At 41.1% G+C, this 27,428-nt stretch overlaps 3 protein-coding genes across 3 annotated transcripts in view; 2 read left to right on the top strand and 1 right to left on the bottom strand.

The window, feature by feature from the left end:
• Nucleotides 1–9,083, top strand: part of reep3b (receptor accessory protein 3b) — a 38,544-nt gene extending 29,461 nt beyond the window's left edge. Inside the window, exons 6-8 of the mRNA XM_039616251.1 lie at nucleotides 2,074–2,236; nucleotides 6,826–6,959; nucleotides 7,118–9,083. Of these exons, the coding sequence (XP_039472185.1) occupies nucleotides 2,074–2,236; nucleotides 6,826–6,959; nucleotides 7,118–7,189 (369 nt within the window). The 3' untranslated portion in view covers nucleotides 7,190–9,083. The remainder of the gene's footprint in view (nucleotides 1–2,073; nucleotides 2,237–6,825; nucleotides 6,960–7,117) is intronic.
• Nucleotides 9,084–11,441: 2,358 nt separating this feature from the next.
• nrbf2b (nuclear receptor binding factor 2b) lies at nucleotides 11,442–19,237 on the bottom strand. The gene is made up of 4 exons (XM_031739686.2): nucleotides 18,978–19,237; nucleotides 17,432–17,516; nucleotides 16,823–16,863; nucleotides 11,442–14,556 (listed from the first exon to the last, which is right to left on the bottom strand). The coding sequence occupies exons 1-4, from the start codon at nucleotides 19,068–19,070 to the stop codon at nucleotides 13,855–13,857; spliced, it is 921 nt and encodes a 306-aa protein (XP_031595546.1). The 5' UTR covers nucleotides 19,071–19,237; the 3' UTR covers nucleotides 11,442–13,854.
• Nucleotides 19,238–21,665: 2,428 nt separating this feature from the next.
• LOC116320170 (NHL repeat-containing protein 3) lies at nucleotides 21,666–26,636 on the top strand. The gene is made up of 3 exons (XM_031739711.2): nucleotides 21,666–22,195; nucleotides 24,341–24,543; nucleotides 24,637–26,636. Exons 1-3 carry the CDS (start codon nucleotides 21,907–21,909, stop codon nucleotides 25,234–25,236), a joined length of 1,092 nt encoding a protein of 363 aa, XP_031595571.1. The 5' UTR covers nucleotides 21,666–21,906; the 3' UTR covers nucleotides 25,237–26,636.
• Nucleotides 26,637–27,428: the final 792 nt, after the last annotated feature.

Raw genomic sequence — 27,428 nt, 5'->3', positions numbered from 1 at the left:
GTTTCATACAGCTCAGCATCCACCCTTTGATTATCGTCTGTGTCCAGACCTGCTGCTTGAGAACTTCAGTTTTAATTTGATTCTTCTTTTTGTTTTCTGTTTTGACATGGACTTGGTGGTGTTGCAAATACATGTCACTCATTATTTACGACACGGTTTCTTTTTCATTGTATGTCCCTTAATGTGTTTGACGTTTTTTAACCTCTGTTGAAACATTAATTTCATTGTTACAGCAGCATACCAGGGCTCTATACGTTTACAAACAACAAACAAAAATAAATTAAGAATTCTATATCAAATTTTCTTATTAATCACTAGTGAGCTTATATGGCCGTTACACTACAGGGAAGAAAATATCCCTGTGAATGTCTGACTTTATAATTTTGAGAATCTTCAAGTTTTGTTCTCACTAACTTTTCTAATATACCTGTAATGGTCCTAATATACTGCTGTACATTGCAACACTACACATACTCTCATTTCTTTACCCCCCCCCCCCTCCGCTGTTCATGTTCTTTGTGAAGTGTTTCCGTGGTAACATCTTCATCATGATTCAGTAACATCCCTGACCTGAATATATTCTGTACCTCGTTATTCACAGTTAGCGTATTCTTGTCATCATCAATTATTTGTCTTTATATGTTTAATTGATTTAAGGTTTAATTCACAGATCTGAAGCAGACAGTGTCATTTAATCAGTTCCATTAGGTATCAGTTACACTAGTGGGTCTAGTTACAGTGGAAATGCAGCCTCAGAGTGCTGAAGCCTGTTGCTATTGAAGCTGTGGTGCTCTGAGGAGGACTGTGGCTTTGGCCCTTATTAATTACACTGAACCCTCTCAGTGTGGATGAGAGGCGTCATGAAGGCAAACGAAGCCTGTTTCAGTCTTTATTTGTTCCTGATTGTCTTAGAGGCTTGAAAAATAAGTGAACTAATCCTTTAATGCAGAAGGGTTCCTTTCATGATGTCTCCCAGTGTTTCATATTTCTAAAAATACAGTAATGATGAAGGAAAAACACAGATCAGCAGCACAACAAGAAATGAGTGTTGTGGAAAAAAGTGTAATGCTTCTTAAACATTTTAATGTAAAAATGTTGTCACAGCAAAGTAATTTAAACAACATGTATGCATTTCTATACTCCACCGGTCACTTTGTCTCACAGGTTTTTAAATGAGCATAAAGCACTTTACAGTTGTGTAACAGCGCTGCAGTGAGGACTGAAGTTTAGTTTTCTCCAGTGTAAATATTTTATTCTTCATGTAAGATACTGATAGTCCAGCATATGAACAATCTCCTCCACGTCCATACTTCAGTAAATTGTTGGATCTATTTCTCATCTTTCTACCAAAACATAAAGAAGTGAAGGGTCGCTCAACACCAGCTCACAGTACTGTAGTTTACAATGTGTCTGTGTTTTTACTGTCAGGTTTCTGCAATTCCAATATAATATCTGTACTGTATTAATATAGTATAGTGTTCCCAGTGAACTAGTAAAGTTTGAACAGCTGACATTAACAACTCAGATTTTCACAAGTGAAAATTGAATTGTTGATATTAATCAGAATCACAATGACATTCTGGATACAATGATGCATAAATATGTGAAATTATAATGCATCAAATTTTAATTGTAGCTGTTTAGATGTGACGTGTATCTAAGTTACAGATAAGCAAAGAAATATTTCAAATTATACAAAATAGAGTATTATTATGAGGATTTAACATTTTGACTGGTGAGTAATGAACTTTAGATATCTGACACTAGTTACAACTGCACGAATACGTCTGCTTGTAATTTAGACAAATTAAAGTCTACAGTGTCTGTTATAACAACTGATGGGATCAGAAACAGCACACCTGTATGACTGTAGCCATTAACGTGAAAGACGACTGTGGTAATTTAATAGAGAACAGCCACACAGTTTCCTGGAAACAAAAACATCACCACATAATTCAGATTATTGATAAACTACAGACTCTGCTCTTTCTGTGATTGTAACTTACACACATCAGCATGGCTGATCTCTGAGATGTTCCTGTGGTGTAATGCTGAGTGTTGTGTGTGCTGCAGGGTCAGGGGGCCATTACTGAGAAGCTGCGTAGCCTGAGTATGCATGACCTCACACAGATAGACCAGCAGGACGACAGAGGAAACCAGCTGTACCAGTACAGCTCCCATTCATCCAACCCTGCTGTCAGGAGGTCTCGGAGCAGTGACGCTCCGGACGGAGATGGTACACACACACACACACACACACACACACACACACACACACACACACACACACACACACACACACACACACTTCTCTCATAAACATAACACAACTTCTCAATCACAACAATTCATGGAAAAGGAAACAAAAAGAAAAAAAACAATTTGTAAACAGAAACCTAAAAGAAAAAAATCAGTGTTATTGGAGGTTTGACATCTTGACTATAATCCTGACAGCTGATTGATAACGTGTGTTTAATATGGTAGCTTTTGGAGACATCATTATATTTATATTGTTTTGGAAAACAATTCCGATTTCTCATCTAAACAATACTAAGATGAGAAAACAGAACAAAAAATTGTTGCTATTTCCAATCAAGGGTCAGTCCTTCATGGTGACGTCGTTCTGTTTGTCACTGGTTCTCGCCACCGTCTCCATGACAACTGCAAAACGTCTAGTATCTGAGGAAGCCTGTTGGGGTTTGGAGCTTTACAACGAGCCAGTGAGTGGACCTTTAGTTATGTTTTCCCTGAAAAGTGTCTCCCTGCTGTACACAGCTCAAAACAAACCAAAAACCTGAAGAGCCTGAGCTCAACGTTTAGATTGTTGTATGAGCAACAATCTGAGCAGAGAGTACACGTGCTCAACACTCAGTCATGTAACCAGATGCAAACCTCACACATGCCATGAAGGAAACCCTGTGAATCCCAAACATCTGACTCCTGTAAAATGTGCAGATATCAGTGAAACTCTTTCCAGTGATATTACATTTAAATTTTAGTATGAGTTTGGCAAAAAATGTCAAAGCAGTAATTCATGAAGACTGACACTGGTGATAAATAAGATAAAATTATTTTATTACAATGTTGACTAATAATAATTAAGAATAATGACAATCATCATAAATAATAATGATGATGATGATGATCAGAAGAAAAAACGGCACAGATGAGCAGGACTTTGTTAAACAGCTACATTGTTACCTTTGTACTTCTTCCTGTGTGTTTGTCCTCGACTTGTTGAGAACTGCAGGCTGGTTGGCATTTCAATGAAAACACTCTGCAGTGTAGAGTGAGAGTGTGTGAGATGACTTCCCAGCAGACACAGGGGATGAGATAAGGTTGTGTGGGATGCCAGTGGAATGTCAAACACACTCTCCTGCTCTCTCTCTCGCTCTCACACTCAGACAGACACACACACCCACCCACACACCCCCAGCCAGCCAGCAAGTAGGTGAGGTGTGGAAAGAGACAGAACGAGGGGTGAGATGAAGGAGGAGAGGACAAAGATGAATGTATAGAAGGAGAATGGAGATGTAGGAGACGGATGGAAGAGATGGATGGGTGGATGTGAGGGAAAAAGGCTGCTACACAGTATCAGCATACTGAGAGAGAATGTATTATGTATTCAGCTCAGACAAAGAGGAGGAGCTACAGAGAGATGAAGACGGAGACATTTATGCCTGACAACTTCTCTTTTGTGTGCTCCTCGCTGCCTGTGAGGCTTCATATTATGTCTGTCATCCTTTTAACAGACTTAAAAATAACTGATGATGATGCACATTAGGGCTGTTCGATATAACGATATACATCAGGTGACGATATGAAAACGTCTATTGTTTAATATTACGCTATTGTTTGTTTCGTGGTGTCGCAAAATAAACTGTTTACGGTTTATTTTTTCATGGTTTTGATGGTCACTATAGAGGCTATATTAATTTCTTAAGGTTCTCTCTTTCACTTATATTTAAAATAACCACACTATGGACAGATAAGCGGCTGTTTTTATGCGTTGTCATTAGCAACAGCGATGGTGAACCCAGCATGTGGCTCCTCTTGTTTATTTTCCACCTAAACCTTTCACAATAAAGCTGAAGATCCTGTTGAGACTTTTCATAAACTGAAATGATGACAAACAGAAGGACCAGTCAAAACGAGGGGCTCCCTCTGTAGCATGGACGTGGTGTGGTTATGAAAAGTCTGACACGGACCAGAAAACTGTACTCTGCAAATTATGCAGGAAACTGGTCCCCACCTCAGACTCAAACACGACAAACCTCTACCACCTACGCAAGAATCACGTGACTGAGTGTGGAGAGAGTTTACGGATAAGAAGCAAAAAGAGCCGTCAGGTGCTCAAAATAAACCTTAGACTCAAACGTTAGAACAGGCTTTTCCCCGCAGCACGCCGTCTTATAAATACTCACAAAGAAAATGGTGCCCGTTATAAGTTATGTGTAAAAATGTATAGTTTCATGCATCGGTCAAAACATTCAACTCCAGGTACACAACGACCAGCTGAAAATACTTCAAGTCGAGTTGCCCGAGATTCACAGAAATTACAGAAAAATGTAACATTTTTGTGATTTATATCGTTGTCGGGACGATAAATGTCTCATATGAGATTTTGGTCAAATCGCACAGCCCTACTGCACGTTCATTTTACTATTAACAGATCTGATGCTTAATAAATCCTGCATAGAAATGTAGAACCTTTGGAATTGTTACAACCACGTGTGGATGAGCGGGAGACGCACAGAAAGGATGTGAAGGTGAATGAGCTTAAATACCTTGAGTCATAGTTTTCACGTGATTCGAGAGCTGCGATACTGCGGCCCTTTGTTCTGGATCTGTACTGACCACAGAACTGCAGTTCTGCAGAAAAAGAAGAAGAAGAAGAAACACCCAGTGCATCATGGGAATCCGCGGCAGCCTAGGAGGATTCAGGGTCACCTGATCCAGCCCTAACTATATGCTTTAGCAAAAAGGAAAGTTTGAAGCTTTAAAAGTAGAGATAGTGTCTGTCTCCTGAATCCAAACTGGAAGCTGGTTCCAGAGAAGAGGGGCCTGAAAACAGAAGGCTCTGCAGGATGTTTCTGTTAGAGCGCTGGAGCTGTGCTGTACAGTCGTGAGTGTCGTTCTCTGTCACAACAGATAATGTGGTTTCTTCTTTCTGCTAGTAATTGATTTTGAGTGTGTTTGGTAACGATTCATTCATCAAGTCCAAATCAACTTTGTCATCATACTAATATTCAAGTGTAGTGCATACAGTTGATACAAGAATTTGGCGATACAATATGTGTCACAATACAATATATTGCGATACTAAAAGCCAGACGATATTTGTGTTTGTGTTGATTGTATGAAAACTCACAGTAAACAGTCCAAACTGTTAAATGCTTGACATGAGCTGTCTTAACTAAAATAGAGGGATACATTTCACTAGAGGAAATAAAAACACTCTCTTTAAGTTCAAAATGAATGGAGAAATGAACATCTGCCTTATTAGCATTTGATGCTACGTCGCTATGGTGTCTAGACACATGTACTCGTAAATTTGTGTTACCTGAGTATTTGACTGTGGCGGTGCAGATTTTACAGACTTCATAGCTCTTGTCAAAGTCTTTACTGCCTTCTTTTGTCCTGAATTCAAAATAAGTCCACACATCTGCTTTGAAATCTGCCGAGGCCGGCTGTATCCTCTCCTCTTCTTTCATCAGTGAGCTAGCACAGTTTGCCACACATCCACTGTTCTACTTCTTTGGTTTGGCAAAATAGACGCTTCTACAGTGCATCCAGTGTTATCGCGAGACCTTGTTTTTCCGTCGTAGTGAAGGCGGTAAAAACTGCTAACAACTAGCGGCCGCAGTTTGAATTGCAACACATAAAAGAAATAAACAGCAAATGCAAGTAAATTCTCAATTAAAAAAATCGATAATACTGCTTTTGAATATCGATTTAGTATCGTAACACAAAATATTGCAATATTCCAATGTATGGATATTTTCTTACATCCCTGGATACAAGAGTGCAATACAATAGTGTAAGGCAGTCTGGTCAGTGATGGTTATATGAGGTCCACAAGCTTAAGTTGTAATGATAAGCTCAGTGCAGTTCACTAAAGAGCTGCAGATGTTATTAATAATGCGGTTATGCTGTTGTATGTTTATGACAGTGGAGCCAAAGAGAGAGGCAGCAGTTGTGGTGTGTGCTGCCCTCTGCTGGAACACATGCCCCTCACATTCATCACTCACATGCTTCAGTATTACAAACAGTTTTCCTACAAAGCGTGCAGGAGGTGTTAGTCCTCACAGGAGCTCACCAGTTTATTGTGATAGTTTAGTTCTGGTGGTTTTGTGTCTCATTGTTGTTTTAGTATCATTGTGTATTTGATTTGTGCTTCTGTTTCCTGTTTATTTATATTACTATACTGAATATTTCAGTATGAGTGTGCTTATTGACTGTGGGCCCTTTTAATAGTAAAAACAGTATAAAAAGTCTTGCGTTGAATTTGGTGATCACTGTTGACACTCAGACATGGTGGTGTGGTGGTCAGCACTGACGCCTCACAGCAGGAAGGTCCTGGGTTTAAATCTGGGTACTCGAGCTTCCTCCCAGTGTCCACAACATGCAGTGAGGTTGGTAACTCTGAATTCGTCATAGCTGTGAATGTGAGCGTCTTAATCTCTCTGTGTTAGCCCTGCAAGACACTGGGCACCTGTCCAGGGTGAACCTCGCCCTGGACAGGTGGAGGAGGAGAATCGATGGATGCAAACATTGTGTGTTTTTGTGATTCCTGATGCATCTGTATGTGTTTCTGTTCTCCAGAGTACTATTATGATCAGGAGGAAAGGACGGACGAAGAGGCCGAGCCGACCTTCTCTGAAGACGAGGCTGTCAGTCAGAAAGGACTGAGGCGATCGCAGAGTGTCAAACTGTCACGATCCAGAGTTCGCAAAGACGTAAGTCTTCTGTTCCACTACCACTGGAAATGAGAAACGCACATTAGTCATTAGTTTGTGTGTGTTGTTTTTGATAAATCCTTCTGCCACAGTCAGTAGTGCTGAATCTCTGGACTGTATGAACACTGATGAGTGTATTTCTTAAATGTTGTCACCAGGCTCGTTATGGATCACTGAAGATTAAAGGCAAGAAGAGACCAGCACTGAGCTCCGTTAACTATGGAATCTAAAGAGATTACTGCTGTCGCATACATACACACAGCTGAGCAGGCTGCTGATTGGTGGATGGTACTGTCAGCTTGTTTTTAGCTCTGACTTTTCACTCTGCTGAGCTCTTTGACGATCACCTTTCTGCTGACATATTTATTACAAGCAGTGGCTCAAAGAGAGCTCACTCTCAGTGAACACTCACAGGCTGACGAGTACATGATGTCTTTGTTGTGGGATGTGTGATTTGTTTCTTTCTTCATTAGCTTTGTAGACATGTTTCTATGTGTGTCTAGATTTTAGATCAGCTGTTGATTTTGTGTAATTTTACAGAACACATGCCACCTACTAAGGCGTCCTCTGTGAGGAGTTCATAAAGTCATGCTTCACTAGTTTTCATCCTGTTGCATCACAGCATAATAATAACCCCTCAATAAGAACAAGCTCTGGTTTGTTTGGTTCATCTTTGGTTCTCCACTATTGTCAACTTTGTCTTTTTGTATCAATCATTTTTCTTGTGGAAAAGACCAAAGTATCAAAGTATGAGTGAACCTTCAACTATTACGTGCTTGGCTGGAGTCACGTGACACTAATGGCTAACACTCATACTCTACATAGACATTTACATTGCTTTTAAAATTGCTTTTTAAAAATCTTAATGAAAGCTTTATCCAGGCAGTTGTTGTAAGAGCAGCAGAAGAAGGGCAAATGTCTAATAACACATCTCAGTCTTATTAGCAAATATTACATGAGTGAGCGACATTCAGCTAAACAACAACAACACAGCTGTGTTACTAAGTGCATTCTGGAGTAATACAAAAACAGACTTAACTCATCCTGATTTGGATTGAACTTCATTTCAACTTTCAGCTCAAAGTGAAAATCACTGTTCTGTTAGTGGAATATAAAATGTTGAACTTACATTTAGAATAACCAAAGTTGTTTTTGTTATATGGTATATAAATATGTTTTTATGAGTTATTTAGCAGTTAGATTCAGCTTCAAACTCTATTCGAAAAGTTTGGCATTAGTTCTGCTTTTGCTGCCTTTTAGCTGTTTTACCTGCTGGTACCACTATTGTTGGATTCTTGACTCATGGCCCAATTGGTACCCACTTATGGAGACCAATGTGAAAGCATGAGCATTTGAGGAGAGCAGGACTGACAGAGGCTGAAGCTCATGTTCAGACTGGTCTCCTCTGTCGGGGGGAAAAACCAAGTGAATAAGAGAGAGTTTCAGCACTTGTGCAGGCCTGCAGCTCCCACTCTTGATGATTATTTTCTGCTTTTTATTGGTGTACTTTGTACTGTGTCCCAATCACTCCCCTGGTTGTAAATTTCAAGTCGTGTTTTGTGGTATTACTCAAGTTTTGCCTTCTGAATGGTGTTTTTTTTTTTTTTTTTGTGAGGTGATCAAAAGGTGTTTTGTATTGCAGCCACGTTTTGCACATATACCTCCTCTTATACTTTTTTATCTTTATGCTGTCCTTGCTTGTCATCTCAATTTTAATGTAACTAGCTGTGAGAGGATGCAGAGCGCGAGATGGCTGATGGATGCCGATATCAACAGCTGCTCGTAGCATTCGTTTCCTCACACACTGCTGGTTGAGCGACGTTGTGATTTCTGCGTTTCTCTGGCAGAAACGATGTCGATGTGTCATCGTGCTTCTGGTTCAGCAGGTTGTCTGTCCTAAAGCAGAGGAATTTTCAGCCTTTTTTCATTTGCTTTGATGCAATAAGCCAAACGTATTCACATCAGCGGGTCCATTTAACGATTGTAACTTAACTAATTATACCAAAGCTTTATGTATCCACACAAAGCACTATGGCTGTAGCTGTTTGAACTTTGTGGGGAAGATACCTGGTGTGTGGAGGTGTAATAAAATAAAGTTTGTCTGACTGCAGTCAGGCCAACAAATCCTGTGGTCTGTCCATTATTATTCAGTTCTGAGAGTTTGCAGTACTTTATTCTGTGCACTGAAATTGGCAGTGGATCTGATGTAGAGCCCATATTTCCTGTTAAAATCTTTATCTGTGTTGGTGTGAGACTATGAAACAATACTATATAGTGTTGATATTACAGAAAAACAGGAGGTGAAACAGACAAAATTCCTTTTATTACAAAAATTATACATATAAATGTATGAACTGTACTTTCCATCACTCATCCTATCCATACTCCTGTGGTGCTGGGCACTGGAACAGTACTCTATCCCATGGTCATAATTCATATTTCAGTGTATGGTGCCACTCGGTCTTTTTCAGGAGCAAAGTGTGGACAGATATCATTTTTCATTTGCTACTATTAATGAAGAACAAAAATCTTGACTGCATTGAAGCTGATGATGTTCTCACAGTTAAGAACAGCCCACAGAGCAGTTTTTGGACTTCTCACTTTGCCAGAAAAATCAGTTTTGCCAGAGCTGCTGTGTTCAGAGTTCACACCTACCAACACCTGTGAAGCTTACAGATGAAGATGTGTCTGCTGGGTTGGTGTGATCTACAGTCACATGCTGCTGGTTTGTCAGTTGACCTGTGGTGTCTAGACTTCAGCGTCATACACAAACAGATTTTTCCCATAACATTAGAAGTGTGTGCAAATCACACAGTACTAAGATAAATCTGACAACAGCACATGAATGTGGTTCTTTCAATATAAGAACACTTCCCGTCACTGACAGCAGTAAAGCCAAAGCTTTGAGTGTCCCAACAACAGAGTCTGATCCCAAAGGTTGATTCTGTTCATCTGGACGTTTTCAGTGGGAGAAACGTTTCATCATCATCCAGGTGACTTCTTCAGTCTCAGCTGACTGCAGGTTTCCCCAAACTTATAAACAGTACATTTGCATAATGACTGAAACCAGCCCACTGAAGGAACAATGGGCTGGGAGGTCAGTTTATGATCATTAATATGCAAATTCTCATGACCACTGATCAACAGCCACTGATCAATGTCCATGAGTCCCTCTCACAGAGAGTTGGGGAATGGCTGCAATCACAGCATTGTAAGATGGTGACAGATGTACCCTTAGGCCCCCTCCTGGATTCAGAGATGGTCTTTCCCTCCTTGACTCCGCGCTCAAACCAGCGTTCCTCCCTGTCCAGGATGTGTACATCCTCATCATTGAAAGAGTGTCCACTGGCCTGTAGGTGTAAATAAACTGCAGAGTCCTGGCCTGACGAGGTGGCTCTGCTGTGTTGGTCCATCCTCTTATCCAGAGGTTGTTTGGTTTCCCCGATGTATAAATCCTGGCACTTAACAGCGTACACTATGTTACTCTGTTTGTGTCGGGTGACCCGATTCTTGGGGTGGACCAATTTTTGGCGCAGCGTGTTTTGGGGTTGAAAAGCCACAGAGAAGTCACTAGGATGAGTGACGAAACATTTCTCTCACTGAAAACATCCAGATGAACAGAATCAGTCTTTTGGGATTTACTTACCTGGATGATTGAGCATGCATCAAGTCCGCAGCACCTGGACGACACTCCAGAACTGCCTCCTTATGACTTAGTTTACTTCCTAAAAATGCAGGCCCAGCATCAGTTACAAAGCTTATTTAAAATAAGATTTTTATTTCTGGCTTTAAGCCTTTATAGACGGGCGTAATGATGTGCAGGAAAATGGCCCAGTGTGGTCCCAGGCCTCTGTAGTAGCAGCATATGAGCCACCTGCTCAACTAATTTAACTATATTGGTGGTCCATTCTCAGAACCTTGTGTGCAGACATCGTGACCCAGTGCTTACTGAACTGCTCGACTACTACTTGACATTTCCCTGTAGTTGCTTCAAGATCGACAGCTCTAGGTGGTTTGCAAGTGAAACACTTTTAAAGTGAAGCATCAGCAGTAAGAATGTCTTCAGTAGTGTTTTAACAAAACTCTGATCCAACCGGCCACAAGTGGCAAGCTGGGACACAGATGTGTGGGCTTTAGTTAAGCGCTTGGGCATTTGGAAGAACTGAGGTGATTTTAGAGCTGCTGCTTTCAGTCAATGAGTCAAAAACTTGTCCAAAAACAAGACAACTTGTTTTGTTTTAAACAAGAACGCTCAAAGTTGACTAAGGCACCATTTTGGTTTGTTGACAATGTATCAGAAGCCTGCTGAAGCTTTTTCAGCCGCTGTGATTTCTGACAGCTGACCATCTGGCAGGGTCGGTTTTTCATGCTGTATTCATGCCCTGTGAGAATGATAAAGCAGCTTCTGTAAAGATCGGTGGCTGCTCATTTCTCATTCCAAAAATAATTGAATAACATGAAGTCCAAATGACACACTGAGACTGACAGTCAGTTAGCTTTATTCAAAAAGAGAACATCATTTTGTACAATTGTTCACATCACCATCAATTTAAAGGCCAGCTAAGCCAAACACGTGGCTTACAATGAATGAGTTTTGCATAGCTGGGAAATGCAGCAAAGTGTCCTGTGTGTAGCCACGCCTTCATCTTCATCATAGTAGATCCAGGAAGGAAATGCACTCTCTTAAGTGAATACATGAGTTTGTACAAATGCCTCGAAATATGTGACAGTATGCATGCACATGCTACATGCATTAGACTGCAAGCAACACAGTAAACAAGTTGCCTCAAGTCCTCTTTATTCTGTTGTGCCGACATAAACTATCAGCTTTGCTCGTAGACATGCTAAACACTTGCTCAGCTCGGTTAAAGCTGCATCTAAACCAATTTGTAACAAATGTGAAAGGTGAGACTTGCATCAACCGCAGCTTCTTTTCAGGAGTCGGTAAAAGTGTTGGGACTTGAATAAGCTATCAATAAGAATCTTTTAAAGTGATGGTTTTGTGATTAAGATGGACTCTAGCCTCACTGGATTTTCACTGACGCCCTATGATAATATAAACGTGCCCTGCCTGCAGTTTATGCTCCATTCTGCTTCTTCTGTTATCGGATTCTATGGTGTGGATGAAAATATCTTCAGGTTATTAGAGGCATCCAAACCAAAAAAAATTCACAAAGTCACATCCTGGGATGACTGTGATCCAAACATTTAAGAGACCTTCAGATTACTTAAGGTGCTTCTTTTGGCTTTCCAGGTAATGTACAAACTGCCACATTTGGGACTAAAAATGTGTAACTGACAAAAATTGTAGTTCCTCCAACGGTCACTTGAAGCTCGCTCCAAGAGTGACTCTTCCCCCTTAGACTCCCATGTTACAATGCCCAGCTAAACCACGTTAGAAAGCATGTTCACTGGCCTCAAAGAATAGTTTTACCCTGCCACAACTACAAGGAGGGTGAGCAGCCTTTCATACCTCTGCTATTTGGATACTGGTGAGGCTTAACACAGAGAGTCAGCCCATCACTGTCTGCTCACCCCAGTGAATATGAGTTTATTTGAACTGGAGTGCTCTACTGCCTTCATGCTCTTTGTGTGTTGGAAACCAGGCCTGCTGAGATACATCCCATCCAAGAGGTTTCAGTGAGTGAAATTCAAGTATTCTGACTGTATTCACATGTGATCTATAGAAAACACAGCTGATGTTACCAGTACATCCCAGTGTAGTTTAATGTATGTGACCACCAGATGATATGGTACTGTGTAATGCAAATGCTCAGGACTAAACATTTCCATTAATGAATAATTACTTGGTTTCAAAACAGGAAATAAAATGCAGACTACAGTTTGTTAACAGAGTCAAAAAGACACAACGAATGACTTCAACATCATAAACAATACAGACATGAAAATCCTGAGACGCAAGAACTACGCGAAAGATCTGATGGACTCTGCCCTTTGATCTTTGAAGAACATTGTCATTATTCACATGGCATTTCTGTTGGAAACCTTAATGTATCAATTTTTCAGAATATATCAGCCCATCAACATATCAGCTTGCTGATGACACTGTGTGTGCACCAGCCTTGGATCCCCACTGACACCCATTGATAACCTGTGTGTCTACATTTCTGTTGGGGAATAATAAGAACATCAGAATGCTCGTTTGTTTTTTTCAGCCTTCAAGTATCTGCTCAGAAAAACATCAGTGAGTCTATTACAAGCTTTTCCTTAACACCAATATGCTTTCTTATAATTAAGTTACGCATGATCATGATCTGAATGCATCTGCGTGTGTGTGGTTACAAAAGAATTTTAGGAGCAGTTCATCCAGACATTCAATACTCAGTCTTTATCTCAGGCCTGCGGTAGCAAACACATACACAGAATTATGTCATAACTCTTGTAGGAAAGCTCTGTGTGTGTGTGTGTGTGTGTGTGTGTGTGTGTGTGTGTGTGTGTGTGTGAGTGTGTGTGTGTGAGAGAGATCTGGGACATGTGATAATACAGTAGAAGACTTTGAGACATAAGTGAAAGTTTTGGAAAAACCTTGAATCTTGACCGTATTCCTGTCCTGCTCTCCTTAAACAGAGTTCAGTGTAAGTCATGCTGACATACAGCCTCACTGATGTTCTCACAGATTAGTGAACGTTTCCTTTGTGACTTGGACTGCCTTGCATCAGTGAAAGTAGTGTTATCACTTCCTCCCTCTCTGATGTTCTCGTTTGTTGCTCCAGTTGCATAAACACTGACTGCTGTCTGACTTCCTGTAGTCCGATTCCACCAGAGCAGAGGCCTCGTGGGTCAGAGCCGGTAGCTTCACTGTATAACATTTTGGCATCTGAACTCAAAGTCGTATTGGTTGAACCACATGTATCTGTGTGTGTGATGTGTTTTATTACAGCTTATCCCTGTCTAGTAGCTCCTGCAGTTCATTCTGGATGTCCTCTGGCAGCTCCAGAGGAGGCAGGTCATCCAGACACAGGTCTTCCTGAGCTGGCATTTCCAACGGTGGCAGCTGAGGGATTGCGATCTCCTTTCCCTTCCTTTTGCTCTCCCCTCCCTGTCCAACTCCGGTTCCCATAGGACCACCTGCTTGTGGGAGCACCCAGAGCTCAGAGCGCTCCACAAAGTCGGCTGCCTCCGAGTGCAGCCTCATGTTTTCCAGTCGTAGCCGCTCGTTCTCGGCTCTCAGCCGCTGGTTTTCATTCGTCAGGTTATCAACCAGGAGTCGCAAGTTCTCGATGGTCGTCTGTTGTTCTTCCAGGCGAGTTTTGTCATCTTTGGTGGTTTTAGATCCCGAACACACTGGAGTTAAAATCTGTGTTCCTCCAGTCTGCCGAGTCTGAAGCTGGTATAGTAAGGTGTCATACTCCCTCTCCCCAACGCTTCCAAGCTCTGCAGCTGAGGCGCCTGGAGAGGCATAGGGCCGGCTGCTGCCTGTGGACGGAGGTTTTGAAAAGAACCCTGGCCCGGTAGCCTGCACTAGGCCAAGTCGTGTCTTAACCGCCTCTCGCCGAGCTTCTCTCTTCCAGCGCTCTTGGATTAATCGTTGCTGTTTAATGTGACTGTCCCTCTGTAGCTCCATGGACAAACGAGCCTACAGCCATGGAACACAAACAATCACTCTCGTGATACAAGACATACACAAACAAACAGCTGTGAAACTCTGATCATCAGGCAGGGTTGGTGAGTGACTTCTGACTCCTCTACGTTTAAGATTTGTCTGTTTTGTAAGATTACTACAGATTACTACTTATTGAGGTTTGCACAGCATAAAATAGGTAGCAGAGACTGATTAACAGTAGTAGTGCTGATTAAAAAAAAATCCTCAGCATATCCAACCACGAAGAGGCCATGGAGACCATATGTCAATATAGATTTTATTTACAGCAGACATGTGCAGGTCCTCTCTCACTACATCCCTGAATCTTCTCTGCCCCTCTGACACCCTCAGTCAGTCCTAATGAAACATCTTAGCATCTTCAACTCTTTTTGTTTGTGCTACTGTCTCCAAACTAGGGCTGCTCGATTATGGCAAAAATGATAATCACGATTATTTTCACTGAAATTGAGATCTCGATTATTTGACGATATTTATTTAACAATAACAATGTATTGAATAATGGCTTTAAAGATTGTCAAAAAATAATATAAAATAGTGTGCGAATACTGATAACAGTGCAAATGTTTGCAATATAAAAAAATAAATGAAAAATGTAAACATCTATGTTTAGTGAACTTCAAAATACTGCACAATATTTATGCATACAAATAACCAAACATCAAGGCAAGCTGTGTAGCCACACAGTGCACAATTGCATCAAACGTATGTCACTTGGTGAGCGGTCTTCAAATGATTGAATAAATTTGTAGTGTTGCTCTGTGGTGCAGCTACGACACCGTAGCAAAGTTTACACACGTCTATTTGATCCACGTCTGACTCCGCGAACCCATAATGTTCCCACACCACTGAAGTCGTTTTACCTCTTTTCAACCAGCGGCATTCTTTCTTCAGCAGCCATTATCCTCTCCTCTCCAAATAACTTCTGCTTAGCTTTCCAAGCTTTCCTCGGGTCCTCTTAATTGTTGTGACGCGTGTTCGAAACGCAGAAAGGTGCGCTCGATTTGCCACACGGAGCAGCGCGAGAGTAAAGCACGAGGGAGGTGCCAATAATCGGCTCAGTCATTTTTAATGATCGTTGAAAGCACAGATCGTAATCTAGATTAAAATTCGATTAATTAAGCACCCCTACTCCAAACCATACATCATAGCAGTATGATGTACAGTGTATACTGTCAGTTGCTTTGGATGGTTGACCCTGGGTATTTGAACTCCTCCACTACTTCTGTTCCATGTATCTGTACTGTTACACCCGCCTCCCTCTCATTCACACACATGCATTCTGTCTCACGTCTACTGATTTTCATTGCTCTTCTTCAACTGTCAACATGACCATCACCAGTGCAAACGAGCTAATCATTTACGTACTCCTACCTGAAACTCTAAACCATCTGTCATTCCTACTTTTACACCTCACCCACTGTCTCGCTGTCTTCATACTCCTGACTTCCTGATGTTACATGTTCAACATTACATTAAGTTTATTTTCCCCTTAAATTTTTCTTTGATGATAAGGTGGAAATTTTTGTGTGTTTATTTATTTTAAGATTAGAGGATGTGACCCTTAACTTCAGCTGCTGCTTTAAAAAAAAAAAAAAAAAAAAAAAAAAAACTTGAGTTGTCATGGCTTCAGTTTTCCTCTGGGGTCCACACCAGCGGTCCCCAACCTTTTTTGGGCCACAGACCGGTTTAATGTCAGACAATATTTTCAGGGACCGGCCTTTAAGGTGTGGCGGATAAATAGAACAAAATAAAACGATACGACCGAGACAAAAACTGTGGTATTTTGTAAATATAATAATAAACATGAATTCACTGTGTAACTTTATTAGCAGCGTCCTCCTGAAATGCACCAACAACACTGAGAGTAACATCCTCCTCTCTGCCCCTTAATGCTCTCTGGTCGCTATGGTAACGCATAAATATTTCCTTCAAAATAAGACACACAGCTACAACACGGGAAAAGACCCAGGGAAACCGAGTTAACGATAAAAACCCTTAAAACCATAAATTTCACACCCGAGCCTTAACTCTCGCGGCCCGGTACCAAACGACTCACGGACTGGTACCGGTCCGCGGCCCAGATGTTGGGGACCGCTGGTCTAGATGACCTACAGCATACTACAGGTGGTGTTAGAACTGTGTCTGAATCTTAATCAGCATGTGTACATGACAGAGAAAATGTTTCACTCAATCACTGATCAAACACAGATAGATAAAAAGATAAAACTGAGTGTCTCACCTGCTCACACGCGGGTGCCTTCATTGCCTCAGTCAGAAAATCTGGTAGTGAGACAGAGTGTGAGTGTGTGTGTGTGTGTGTGTGTAAGTGTAGGTGTGTGTGTATGAGAGAGAGTGAGAGAAGGACAGAGATATGAGACAAAATACATACTTTCTAACACACACAGTATATTGGATTAAACATACAGCTTAATATATGGTCATCACAATAAGACAGGAACACAGTATTTGTTGTGCTGGTTTTCTATTTCAGCACTGGATTGGAGTGTGAGGTGAAGTGGATGTAGTAAAAAACCCCAAACCCAACAACACCAACCTTCCTCAGACGCTTTCTTATAAGATGTTACCATGGCTACAATGTAAAAGTATATAGAAAGTGAAATGCAGGAGAGTCAGCACTGTAACATTATACTCGTGGTTTGGTTACTTTCTGATTCTGCATAAAAGCAGATCAAGTCCAGAAAGAGAGCCCAAAACACATTCAGTGAACGACCTACGCTCTGCATAGCACCTACAGAAGAGCAATGCACAACATGGCAGGACTGTAAGGAGAAAGACTGTGGTAGAAGAAGACTGTAAGGAGTGTGTGTGTGTGTGAAACTGAGACTACCTGCTGCTTTTCGATGGCAGGAGATGGCCTCTTCATACTTCCCAGCAGCTACCAAACGGTCGGCCTGTCTGCACTGCTGGTGAGCCTGAAGAACGTAAGACAGGGAATGCAGTGTGTTACGAGAATGTTAAAGAGGTGGTGGAATGAAACCAGGGATAATATATGAAGCAAAAATACTAAACAGACACTAGCTTCCCCTCTTTACTGTAAAAAACCTTCTTGTCATACATGACAATGAACATTAATGCTATGAAAATGAGACTGATGATCCGACAGAATCTGTTTGAAGACTTTACTTTAAGTCTTTAGAACCTATAAATTGGACTTTATGTGATTTGCTGTGATTTTCGTTTTTTTTCCTCGACGTGTTACACTACCTGGTAGTTCTACTGTAATCCTGGATGATCGGATTTCAGAGCTGTAGCTAAGTTAGGAGGAGGAAATATTAAGATCAAATGACGTGGGCATGTAGTGATCAGAGAAGGGTTTCATGTGTCGCAGACATGCTCCTGATCAATTATCTAAAACCCTGACTGTGCATTGCTGACATGGATGGCCTATGTATCTGCTAAATGCTGACAAGTGGGCCAGAATCAGCATTCCAGCTGATTTCAGAAGTTGCCGTTTTCATCTGGAATGCCTCCTCAACTCGGATGTTATACTTGGAAAGTCGGAAAAGCCACAACAACCTTAAGTTAACAAACCAAGATGGTGACAATGAAGGTAAAAGGTAAAAATTTTAATCCTTAATCCCACTATTGTATTTGTGACTCACTACATAAACCATACGAAGAGAACTGACCAGGCTCTATCCATTGTTTCAGTATCCTGATATATATCCTTTATGTATATACAGCACCTAAATCTCCTGATGATGATTTGTGCCCCACGAGTAAATTTGATCTGGGTGCACTGAATTTTATGTTTAAACATCTTCTCTTCCACTTCTGCATCTCTATGGTGCGGTTAGCGTATATTGCTAAGTTTCGGAACTATTGCATGATCCGCCATTACTGTAAAAACTAAAATGGTCCATTGGAGTGAATGGGGATGACGCGGATCTGGTTCTGATTTCCGAGGTAACTGGAACGTTCCCATAAATTGGATTTCCAACTCAGAAAGTCGAAGCAGCTCCACCAAGCCCGAATTCACAATCCAAGATGGCGGCAATGAATGTAAACAGTAACTAATCACTTTTAGTCTGTTCGGTCACTGTTGTGTATTTGTCTCTGACCACATAAACCATGCGCAGAGCGCTGGTTAGGCTCTGTTCATGAACGTACTGCAGCGGTGTTTTATAAGGCATAAAAGCATTGCGCTATGTTGCTAGTGATGCTTGGATGGCTCTACTAACGAATGAAACAGATCCATATATTCTTGTTTTTCCCGACTTTACAACTTGAGAGTAGCGTCAGTCTCTGCTCCAACATCTGACTTACGAAGCAAATCGGTCGCAGCATAACAGCAGCAAAGCTAACAACAAAGCGGCTAGCCGCTAACTCCTAGCTGCTGTAAAGATAGCTTCTTATTGCAACATCAAACTTACAAGGTTGAGCGGGCTGTCCACGACCTCCATGGAGTCGATTCTTCGATGGTTTACACTACATGAAACGTGCCTCTGTCCCTCACTGACTGTCATTCGCACTGAGATTCAAAAGCTCGAATAAAATAATTACAAGAAAATTACTGTAAAGGAAGCAAGAGTCGCCTCGCTGCACAGCCACAGCAGCGTCGTGACATCACAGCTAGCTTGCATTTTGATTGGTCAACTCTGGTGCTGGGTCGGCTTTCTTCTTCTTCTGTTAATTATTTTAAAGGCGTCGGCAAATCAACTTACACATGCATCACCGCCTGCACTGACGTGTGGACAGATTAGCAGGGGAAACGAGCTATATTCTCAATCCTGTAGTTCAAAATGCTCCTGTAATAATAAAACAATACGTACTGTCTGTGGTGCTAACATTCCCGGGTGTAAAGTTCTGATTGCGATCCTTTCAATGATGCTACTAAATTTCTCCCCACTCGCACTTATTGCATTTTTAACAGTTCCTGTCATAATAGAGTAAAGACGGGGTGTTAAGGGGTGTTTGCTTATTCTATGTAGTGTATGGGTCAATCCTATATGTCCTATTCTTAACTGAGAAATGATCTCCTGCTTTGGGTTCCTGCCCTGCATGCTGTTCAAAACTACTATGAATTATATATATTTTCCCCTTTGGTGCTAATTTCCTATAAACTGAATGAATTTTTGCCAACAAGTCCACCTTTATATTCCCTGAACACATACACGTACAGGCAGATAAGCTCTTCTCTTCCTCACGTCTACTTGACTTGAGAGATTCAAAAAGCACCAACTGTCTGTCTTTTAATACTTGTGTCTAACTTTTTTTAACACCAGTTTCGCTTCTCATCAAACAAGTTTTGTAGAAATCTCACCACGTGCACCTGTAACCATGAATGTCTGTTCATGTACTGATTTATAGTATTTTTCTTTAAAAACGACATGATTTTTTTTAACTGATAATTTAAATCCCCACTTATTTGCACAGTCTTCTGCTTACCTTCCTTCCTTTCCTGCAGGTTGCATTTTATTTCAGAGATATTCAAGATTTCTACCCCTTATCCAGTGCGCCCCATCTTTAGCATAAAGCAATTTTCCTACATTTTGTTCAGTCTTTTCAAAAACATAATTATTCCTTATGTTAAATAATATACGATATATCATACGACAATCGGCACCTATCTTTACTTCTTTTGTCCTACCGAACAGGAATTCTAATATCAACTTTTACAATTTGCTATTTACTGCTTGTTTTCTGAGTTGCAGAAGTCCCCAAATTTGATGAGGAGCCTCTGTTATCATCAACTCTATGGTCCCTGATCTTAATGCCATGGATCTATAACTTGACAGACTTGTTGGGTCTTTACCTGAATTGACTATTTACACTATAACTGCTTGATTTGATTGAGGGGATTGGGATATCTTGTGCCCTTTCCAATACTAATATACACAAAATCATGATCATTTATGAACTTTTTCTATCTCTTCATTCACATGAATGAGTTCTGCTACGACTCCCCACATCACATTTCCTTTGATGGGGACACCAACGTCATTCAGTATATCAGTTCTCAGTGTGTTGCTAGGATTATAATAATAGACCACACAATGACATGATATTGTCACACTATGTTTATATGTCCATACCTTGATTCCATTCATAATATTATACCATATCCCATTCTGGGATGGGACATACCATATCTCATGGGATATGGTATATGTCCTATTCGTCACACATGTTTCCACAGCCCCACCTTTCTAGTCTGTCTATGATTCCTGATGGTTGTATACCAATGTCTGATATAATCAAACTGTCATTTCAACCATATTTCTTGAATACATATTAAATTAGGTTTTTCTAACAATTCTGAAACAATTTTTTAAAATTCTTGTCCATTGGCTACAAGACTCATTGAATTCCACAGTAAAATAGCTAATACATGAAGAGCCATCAGACCTTGACAGAAAGTTAGTATTTCTGGAATTTAACATTCTTCTACTATTTCACAGTGTAGTCCTTAGATAATAATTGTATTGTTTTTTTGCAGTCTTGAACAGTAACAGGAAATACAGTAACACAGTGTTTCCTTGCAACAAACAGAATCACAGTTTTGTGTGAGAGCTGCTCTTCCGAGCACATCCCAAGGATCTGGTTACTGTGGAGGCCTTTTGAGTGTTTTTCAATCTTCCGAAGTGTGGCCTCAGTTTCCAGTTCTTAGCTGACAGGTGTGGCCCCCCCACTGTGGTCTTCTGTTGCTGTAACACAGATATGTAAATAACGCAGAGTCATAAAGATACATGCAAAAGAGGTCATTTCTTTAACCTGTTTGTAAATCCCGTTGACTATAGCTCATTCATCAATATAAGGAATGCCATTACACAGAAAACCAGACAGGGAAACACACAGTCATCACCGAGCCATCCTCCTCCTCCTACTGCCGATTTAAGCGACCGGAAATAGAAATGTTACTGTAAAATAAAACCTCAACAATATTCATATTTTAGCTTGTTTATGATATATTATATATTAAACCTCATGGGTCTATTTCTTAAATTAATCTTTATTCAGTGGTTATTTCTGAACTCGAATGAATCTAGTTTTTTCTTTTGTTTTTCGTAACGTGGTTTTATTGCGACATAATAAACAGAAATGCTTTGCGTGGTTCTGTCTCACGTGACAGCCTGTTTTGTTTTCGTTTAGTGCTGAAGAGGAAGTGGCTTTCTGTTTGGTCAGTGGGATTCAAATCTATAAGACAATCACGAGGTTTTAACCGTATATTATCTCAGCAGGTATCGTACGAAGACTTTGCTTGTTCCGTAGCCTGTGTAGCTAACGTTAGCCGACTTCCGCCTGTGCATCCTGTGCGGACACGTACGCAGCATAGTGGCAGGTTTAAAACGAGAGTGTTAAATGAAGTACTTGCCAACAGCAAAACCACTGATGCTGATGACAAAGACAAGTCATACGTGTTTGATAGTTTCCAGCATGGCCTCTTTGGTCCTGCTCATGATGGTGCTTTACGGGACCATGAGCAGCCAGCAGCCGGGCGGCTCGAGCCTCAGACACGACTACCAGCTGCTGGGCAGACCCCTGTACAAACTGGATCTGAGCTGGCCCAAGAACCCGGAGCTCTACACTGGGGACGTGTTTGGAGTGGCAGTCAACCAGTATGCTGGGGTGGTGTATGTGGCTCAGAGAGGTAATTACACTCTATCTCTGTTGGTAAAGGCTCTCATTAGGCAAAATACTGAGTACTTTTCAGAATTAAACATCATACTGGATCATAATGGTGACTGCGTCATTAGTGTGTGTCAATGCAGATGAAGATGATCTTAATTGTTATCTGTTACGATAAGATCAACATTGGAAATTGCTTCATTACAGAAGTTAATTTAAACACAACAATCCCGTTGTAGTAAATGTAGTAAAAACAGTACTGCTGATGTCAGGTGACGTTAAAGTAGCTCACTGCATCAGAGTAATGTTAAAAGTTGCGTTGGTGTAGCCTTTGAATGAAAACAAAGGCTGTTGTGACAGTGATGTACACTGTCTTGTTGGTACATATGTATGATTTCTATACAGTTTACATCAGATGACCACTTTAGTTGTAAGATTCAGATAAATATTTATTAAAAGCGAGACATTTTAAATGAGAATAAGAAAGAAAAGTATTTCCTTGTGCCCCCCTTTCCCTGTTAATGCCCTACCTGCCCCCCTGGCAAATGTTTGCTAGACCCGCCCCTGCACAGTTACCAGCTGTCAGCTACTTAGAAAAGGATCCTGGTGTTATTTGTCTCTCACAAATAGTTCATAACTTCCCTTCAACTCATCCATGTCACCTAAAAGGTAAACCTGTTTCTCCATCACCTGTTCAGCTCTGATGATTCAGTAAGGACATCTCCTGGTTTCATCTGCATGTTTCCCTCTCACCACATATCCAAACCGACATCATGACCAGCAGCTTTACAGCTGTGGCTCCAGCAAACATCAGCTGATACTAGAAATTAATATTAAATAAATTCTAACAGCTGATCAAGCTTAAACGTGCTGCTGTTGTTTAGTGCGACATCCGCTGGTTTCCTCTTTCTGGCGCAAAGTGGGCGATAAACAAACAAGAGAGAAAAGCTGATCAGCTGATCATTGATCAGTTTCATGATTGAAGTAGCAACAGGAGAGGGAGGGGGGAGAATGAGAGAAGAAGAAACAGCTGACAGCGTAAAGACAGAATAACTCCAGCTTTGTGTCTTTTTCATTCTAGCTGAAGTCCGAGACAAATCAATACTATTTTCTTCTGTGTGTCTGTGATAAGATTGCCCTCAGAGCTGTTGCCCAAACAAGGGGGCGGGTGCATCTGACCTCCTTGGCTGTAATTGGTCCAGTTCAGAATCGATCATGGCACATTGGCCAATCAACCACCTTTCATTGTGTGTTCATTTATGCCATTACAAAAAAACAAAAAAACCATCGTCCCATAAAAACGAAAAATCACCATCGGCCGATGGCTGGTCCAGCTGTGGTGTGGAGTGACATCTAACTGTGTGTGGTATTTAGTACATGATACAGTGCAGTTTTGAATCTGTGAATGTATTATCAAGGTATCTGTAATCTGAGTAGATACACTGGACAAGCTGCCAGGCCGGAGGAAAAGAGGAAGACCTCGGAGGAGGTTCATGGGTGAACAGGCAGAGTGCTAACACGACAGAGGAAGATGCTGGGAATAGGGTGAAATGGAGGCAATAACCTCCCCCTGAAAGAAGATGATTTTAGAAAAGAAAAAATCAGTCAGAAAATTACAAAACGTCAGTACACATAAGGGGTTTAAAATTGTGCTGTAGTTCCCTGTTTAACAAGTGGAGTAGTTTGTGGACAAACTTGTGCAAATTCTGTAATGTCACAGTATTCTGGTCAGGAGTCAGTCCTGTAATAATCAGCAGCTCTCCCTCCGCCTGCTGTCGGTTATTCCTCTTCTCCTCCCTTAAATGAAACACATGTCAGCTCTGTACACACCAACTCCTTAGTTCATTTAACCCAGCATATCAGCACATCTTTCAGTTTATTCAACACTGCTGCGACCTCTCCCTCTCTCACACATGCACAGCATCACATACAGTTTACATGCAGATCTTGTTAGTAAGAGAGTCGTTGCATCAAACTGGTTCTGACTTGTAGAGCTCTTCATGGACAAACACCAGCTTACATCATTGACCTTTTTCAGCCATACGTCCTCAGCAGGGACTAAAAACTGAAGGACACCAAGCTTTGTTAAATGCTGGCTGCTGGCTACATGTGGAGTCTGATGCAGTACAGCATATATATCACTGTGTTTGCATTGACTTTCCTTTAGGTGACAACGTTCCGAAGGTGCTGGTGTTCACTACTGATGGAGATTACCTCATGTCCTGGAACACAACCACCCTGGAGAAGCCTCATGGAATATTTCTAGCAGATGCAGCTTCATCAAACCCCACTGTGTGGATCACAGACGTGGGGAACGGCCCGTATGGTCACTGCATCAAACAGTACACGCCATCAGGAAAGTTGCTACAGGTGATTTGGTGCTAAGTAAAGCTGTTTCTGAAGTATCTAGTGTGATTATAGGTATAGAAAACATCCTGTTGATTATCGATTTGTTCGTTTCAGGTGCTTGGAACGCCAGGAAAAGCAGGTTCTGGACTGGACCCCCTGCAGTTTGATCAGCCCGCCGAGATATTTATCCATAACTCTGGGGAAATTTATATTGTGGACGGTGACGGAGGAATGAACAACCGCCTCATTAAGCTGTCCAAAGAGCAGAAGGTGATGTGGATGCATGGAGAGAAAGGACAAGGCCTAGCTCAGTTCTACATCCCACACAGCGTGACCGTGGACACGGCCCAGAGGGTGTGGGTGGCTGACAGAGGAAACAAGAGGATCCAGGTTTTTAATTCTGTCACCGGGGAGTGGCTGGGGACGTGGGGGAGCTGCTTTACTGAAGATGCACCCTATTCTGTCCGCCTTACCCCAGACAAAAAATACTTTGTTGTTGTCCAGCTCAACACCAATCAGATTTCACTGCTGGATGCTCCGCCTGTAGGCGTGATTGGCCAGTGCAGAGTGGTCAGTGTGATCCAGTTGGCTGATGATGTGAAGCCCCACTTGGTAGACCTAGACCTGAAAACTGGGGCTCTGTATGTGGCTGAGATCGGAGCTCAACAAGCACAGAAGTTCACCCCCTTTAGTCTGGGTGAAAATTTCCTGTGACACCAAGCTAAAACAGCCTGACTGACCATAAACGGCTTATGATCGTCTGACATAAAATGTACGAGAGTGTCAACAAACAGGATATGTTCTGTCCTTCTAATTAGCTGGCTTGAATCAAAAATCAAAAGGGGGCCTATTGTGTACTTTACAACTCTTTTTCTTTCTGGGACTCCACTACAGCAGCCTTGCGTGATCACAGTAAGCCCACTGAGGCCCAAGTTTAATCCATGACAAACCCAACCCTAACTTTAAACTCTAACCGGAGACAATCAGAATATTTCTGTGGTTTAAAAAAAATGTTCTGATGAGTATCAGGGAACAAATCACACATTGTGGTGCAACACACCAAAAACAAACTAACAAGTTCTCTAGAATATAGGGCTAGACTTGGGGTCATCACTAATAGAGGGTTAAAGAAACTGCCCTTTATTTTAAAGTGAACTTTAAAACTTAAAAGGAACACAATTTCAAAGCTTTTTGCTCAGTTGAGTTCATTTTACCTCCTTATTTGAAGCCTGTCCTCATAAAATGTGAATAAACATTTTAGCATTATAGATATACATGACGTGAAAATGAGAGGTGATGAAATTAGGTCTCCTTTAACCACAGACTGGTGTCAGATTCACTTCAGTTGAATTCAGTTTTATTTACATAGTGCCAATTTACAACAGCAGTTGCCTCAAAGTGTTTTGTATTGTGATGTAAAAATGATATGACAATAATAGACAGAAACCCCCTCAGAGCTGCAGATCCAGGCCCATCCGGCCCGAGCGGCTGGAGGAGAAGAGAGCAAAGAGAGACTGGACCAGTTGCAAACTAGAGCCAGAGTAAATCGCTCCTGCATTACAAAAACGTGTTGATCTTCTACTGCTACAAATTAACACGTTCAGTCTCATGGTCTAAATGGTGGTCCTGACATACTTTCTATTTTTTCTTCTTTAAAATATTCAGTGGAATTCAACAACACTGGCACATCTGTAAATATATCTCAAAACGTCATTCACTAGTTTCAGCCATTTTTTCTGATTTTGGCTTTTGTCAAAATAATATAAAGGTAAAAGAAAATGAAAAGTATCATGGTGATTTTTTTTTTTATCAGGGTGTTGTTGTGAGTCCTCGCTGTAGTTATGTGCCATTTGTAATGTTCTGGTTTTGCACTGTTTCAACAGATCAGAGCTTCTCTGAGAGGTTTTCCTTCTTTACTGCAGACACTGTAAGTTTGTGCGTTTTGCCTGTACCAGAGTCTAGCAAAAGGCTGGAGCTGTTCTGATAAGATTATCTGATAATGTTGTTAATTCATGTATGATTGATTTGTGTTGTTTTGACACAGCAGATGTAAATATTTTGCAGCATTTTCCTGAATCTGTACAGAGTATACACATTAAAATTCATCCTATTGCTGTCAGCACTCATCATTGAACACTAGCAGCCACATGCCATAAAGCTGTCTCCATCATGTGGTCAGGGCCTTTCCAGAGTTTTGTGTCTAATCTGGCCAAATTTTCCTTGAGTACAACGAGTGGTTTGCATGTTGTTGTAAACAGGATTGTACATCTAGAATCAAGGTGTTTCTTAACTGTAGTTTTTGGCACCGACCTCCTCAAGACTGTTTCTGACTTGGCTAAATGTTGTGAAAGACTTTTCTCCATGGTCGTCCACTTTGAGTTATTCTGTGCATGGTAATAGTTACCCACCACCATCAGTCACCATGCAGTGTAAGAACCTGTGATTTGTTGAGATGAGACATGCTTCTTTTTGCTGTTAGTGTTTAGAGTAATGGGATTGTTGTATATATACTCTTTGTAGTACTACTCTCTGTGCAGTAACTGACCTGCATGAATGTGAACCTATATGTAGCAAATATTAACAGGGTTGATGGTTCTTTTTTAACCTGGTGGTCAAGGGTTAAAGGGTCACACCACCAATGTTCCTCATTAAAATTCATCGAACACAGCTGTTTGTGGGGGCTGTTTAACATTTTGACTTTGTTTATTTTGCTTCTTCCAGTAACATTTAAACAATGCATTAGAACGTGACAGCAGTCGAGATGTTATCAGGAAAATCAGCCTAAGGTATGAAGATTGATAAACAGATCCATAACAAGGCAGACGATGTTCTGGTTATGGGAAGAACCTTATAAAATACACTGCTAAGCAACTGGGGAATGAGGAACAGGTGACTGCGTAAGTCAG

This window comes from Oreochromis aureus, linkage group 8, assembly GCF_013358895.1.
Source record: "Oreochromis aureus strain Israel breed Guangdong linkage group 8, ZZ_aureus, whole genome shotgun sequence".
Taxonomy (NCBI): Eukaryota; Metazoa; Chordata; class Actinopteri; order Cichliformes; family Cichlidae; genus Oreochromis; species Oreochromis aureus.
Note: the sequence above shows the minus strand (reverse complement) of the source record. Positions and strands in the feature narration are given on the sequence as shown.